The sequence below is a fragment of the Octopus bimaculoides genome, chromosome 5, assembly GCF_001194135.2.
Source record: "Octopus bimaculoides isolate UCB-OBI-ISO-001 chromosome 5, ASM119413v2, whole genome shotgun sequence".
NCBI classification, from domain to species: Eukaryota; Metazoa; Mollusca; class Cephalopoda; order Octopoda; family Octopodidae; genus Octopus; species Octopus bimaculoides.
In genome coordinates this window covers 104,904,393-104,907,452 of record NC_068985.1, presented here as the reverse complement: position 1 = coordinate 104,907,452, position 3,060 = coordinate 104,904,393, and the positions used below count along the sequence as shown (strand labels likewise).

At 36.6% G+C, this 3,060-nt stretch overlaps 1 protein-coding gene across 2 annotated transcripts in view; it reads left to right on the top strand.

Annotated features, from left to right (window-relative positions):
* LOC106881308 (tetraspanin-6) overlaps positions 1–3,060 on the top strand; it is a 43,685-nt gene that overhangs the window by 27,585 nt on the left and 13,040 nt on the right. For both annotated transcript variants that reach the window (XM_052967886.1, XM_014931645.2), the window contains one exon: positions 1,094–1,161. In XM_052967886.1, coding sequence (XP_052823846.1) covers positions 1,094–1,161 — 68 coding nt within the window. The remainder of the gene's footprint in view (positions 1–1,093; positions 1,162–3,060) is intronic.

The following is a 3,060-nucleotide window of genomic DNA, read 5'->3' as shown; positions in this document are numbered from 1 at the left end:
ATATACGCAGTAGACACACACACATGTAGATGTACATTTACACGCACATAAACACACTCTTACATTGAATTCATTTTCGCCCAGAAATGTTAAGATTAGTTTATTGTTTGGCAAACCAATCGGATTAAAAGTGGATTAAAGGTGGCTGAACAAAGACCACTCCTAAAGTTGCTAACCTAGACCTTCCAAAACATTTAGATTAGGTTTGTTAACGCGGCCGTTGACTTAATCGTTAAGAACTGACTCAAGTCGATTGGATGATGGCGGTCACATGAGTAACGAACAGCGAGACCGTAAAAAAAATCCTCCTCTTCTGCATACAATAACAAAAAAAAAAAAACGAATTTTAGAATTCAAATTTTATGTGAAATTATTTTTGCCATGGATAATTACATTGATTGATAGTAAACCTATTTAGTTAAAATCATCTTAAAAGAAAAAAATTGTAAAAAAAGGGTACTATGCTGCAGTTTTCCTCTCCAAGGTCACCTTTGCTTTCATACTTACGGTGTAGGTAAAGTTAAGTTGCACGTACTGATAAACTATCATTGATTGAGTTAGTGTTTAAAATGTACGAAGGTGAAACTTTTATATTTTAAGCGGTTGTCTATCAAAGGGCGCATACCAAGGAGTAGCTAGGACTGCCTATATATATATAGAGAACTGTCGTTATATTTCGTTCCATAACGGTTACCTCTGATGAGTGCAGGGTTTCATAATCGGACTCCGTTGGATCCCTAGTGCGAAACCGATTGGTAAGATCGGCTGTTATGGATACATACATAAATGGTTTTAAGTTGCAAATGTTTTACAACAAGAATGCCTCATCTTGATTAAATTTCTATTAAACATCTTATGTAATCTGTTTCATCGAAAAATGAAATGAGATTAAATTTAAGATGTCACTTGAAGTATGTATACATACATTGAAGCTAAAAATAAAATAAAAATGAAATGACAGTACATTATTTACTTATGTCACATCTACACGTAATCTTTGACTCCATATGTTTTAGAACTGGACTGATATTATTAATAACACATACGCAAGTCGAGAATTCTATGTTATTTCTATCTTTCTTTTATATTTCAGCAAGGAAAATGGATTACGTTGAATCATGCGGAAGAAGCCTTATTGTCATTCTCAATCTTTTACTTTTTGTAAGTAATACAAAATGAAGAACTATCTCTATTAGAAAGAAAAGTAGGCTAGGCATGGCTGTGTGGCAAGAAGCTTGCTTCCCAACCACATGGTTTCGGGTTCAGTCCTATTGCGTAGTACCTTGGGCAAGCATCTTCTACTATATCATTGGGTCGACCATAATCTTGTGAATGAATTTGGTAAACGGAAACTGTGTGGAAGCCGTCGTATATACATATATGTGTGTGTTTTTGTGTTTGCTCCCAAGCCATCGCTTGACAACCGTGTTGGCTTGTATACGTCCCCGTAACTTAGTGGATCGCCTAAGAGATCGATAGAAACAGTATCAGACTTTAAAAAATAAGTCAAACCCTTGACTAAACCCGTCAAGGATTTGACTAAACCTTTGAGGGGCTTAGTCAAATAAATTTAGTCGATTTGCTTGACTAAACTCCTCAAGGCGTGTCCCAGCATGGTTGCAGTCCAATGACTGAAGCAAGTGAAAGATAAAAGAAAAAGCATTCATTTAAGTTAAGCATTTCATTTTTATTTATTTTATTTATTTTAATTTAATTTATTTTTTCTTTTTAAATAAACATTGACTTGTGAAAATGCTCTTCCTCTATTTTACTTTTCACCTAAAATTTAATTTTTTATAAATTTAGGTTCTTATAATTTCTCCGCGTAACTTTCGACCTGTATGATATTTGTGAAAATAAGTAATTTAAATACTAACATCTCTTTTAATTACAAAAATTAATTTCTCCGAGATTACTTAAAATATAAAACGTAGAATCGTTATTTTCCTTACAATACGAGGCGGCATCAAAAGGTTCCCCGGACTTATTTCCCTAAGTTTTAACATTATCTCCTTCGAAATAGTCATCTTGCGCAGCAATGCACCGGTCCCAGCGATTCTGCTACTTCTGAAATCCGGCCTGGGAGTCGTTTTCCGTAAGTGAGTCGAGGACCTTCTGCGATTCACTCTGGATCTCAACAACAGTGTTGAAACGGTGACCTTTGAGCTGCATTTTCATCTTTGGAAAGAGATGGAAGTCCGCAGGCGCTGACGAATAGGGTGGGCGTGGAAGCGATACCATGTTGTCTTTGGCGAAAAACTCACAAGTGAGGAGAGCTCGGTAAAGAATCCAATTCTTCGTGTTCCACAAACGCTTCAAACGTTGCAGTAGAACTCTTGATTGACGGCCTGACTCTGAGACACGAATTCTCGATGCACAAAACCACATTTCTGTGGATGACGCTTGTGGCAGGTCTTCCAGATCGCGCATCGTCTTCCAGAGACGTTCTTCCGCTTTTAAAGCGCCCGTGTCACTCGAAACATTGCGTACCACCCATGCTCAATATCTCTGTAGCAGATTTTCCAAGTTTAACGCAAAATTTCATGTTGGATCTTTATTCCTATCCATGACAAAATCGCAGACTACAGCATACATGTGATCACAAACATACAAATATCACAACTTGCGAAGTAAACACAGCGATGTCACTCGGCACACTGCCTCATGAAGGTCACTGCTAGCTCTCTCACTGCGCACGCAACCATGTGTTGCTACCTGCTGGCGCGCTACAGAACTAGTCATGACCCCAACAAACTTCATACAATTCTTAGAAGTGTAGTATATTCTTAGCTACATTAGTCGTAACATGAACTCTTTCCGTCTTCTTGCTCTATTAGAGCATTTGAGTAAAATTATATTAATGTGTCCAACTGATTAAAAAAATTCTATTTATTTATGCAGCTGAGGATAGCCCTGCATTTAAATTGATGTGATGATTGCATTGTTCAATTAAATGGAGCCGCTTGAAACGGTCGTACTGCATCACCTCTTGATATCCTGTTGCTTATTTTGATTATATATATATATATATATATACATATATAAATATACATTTATATA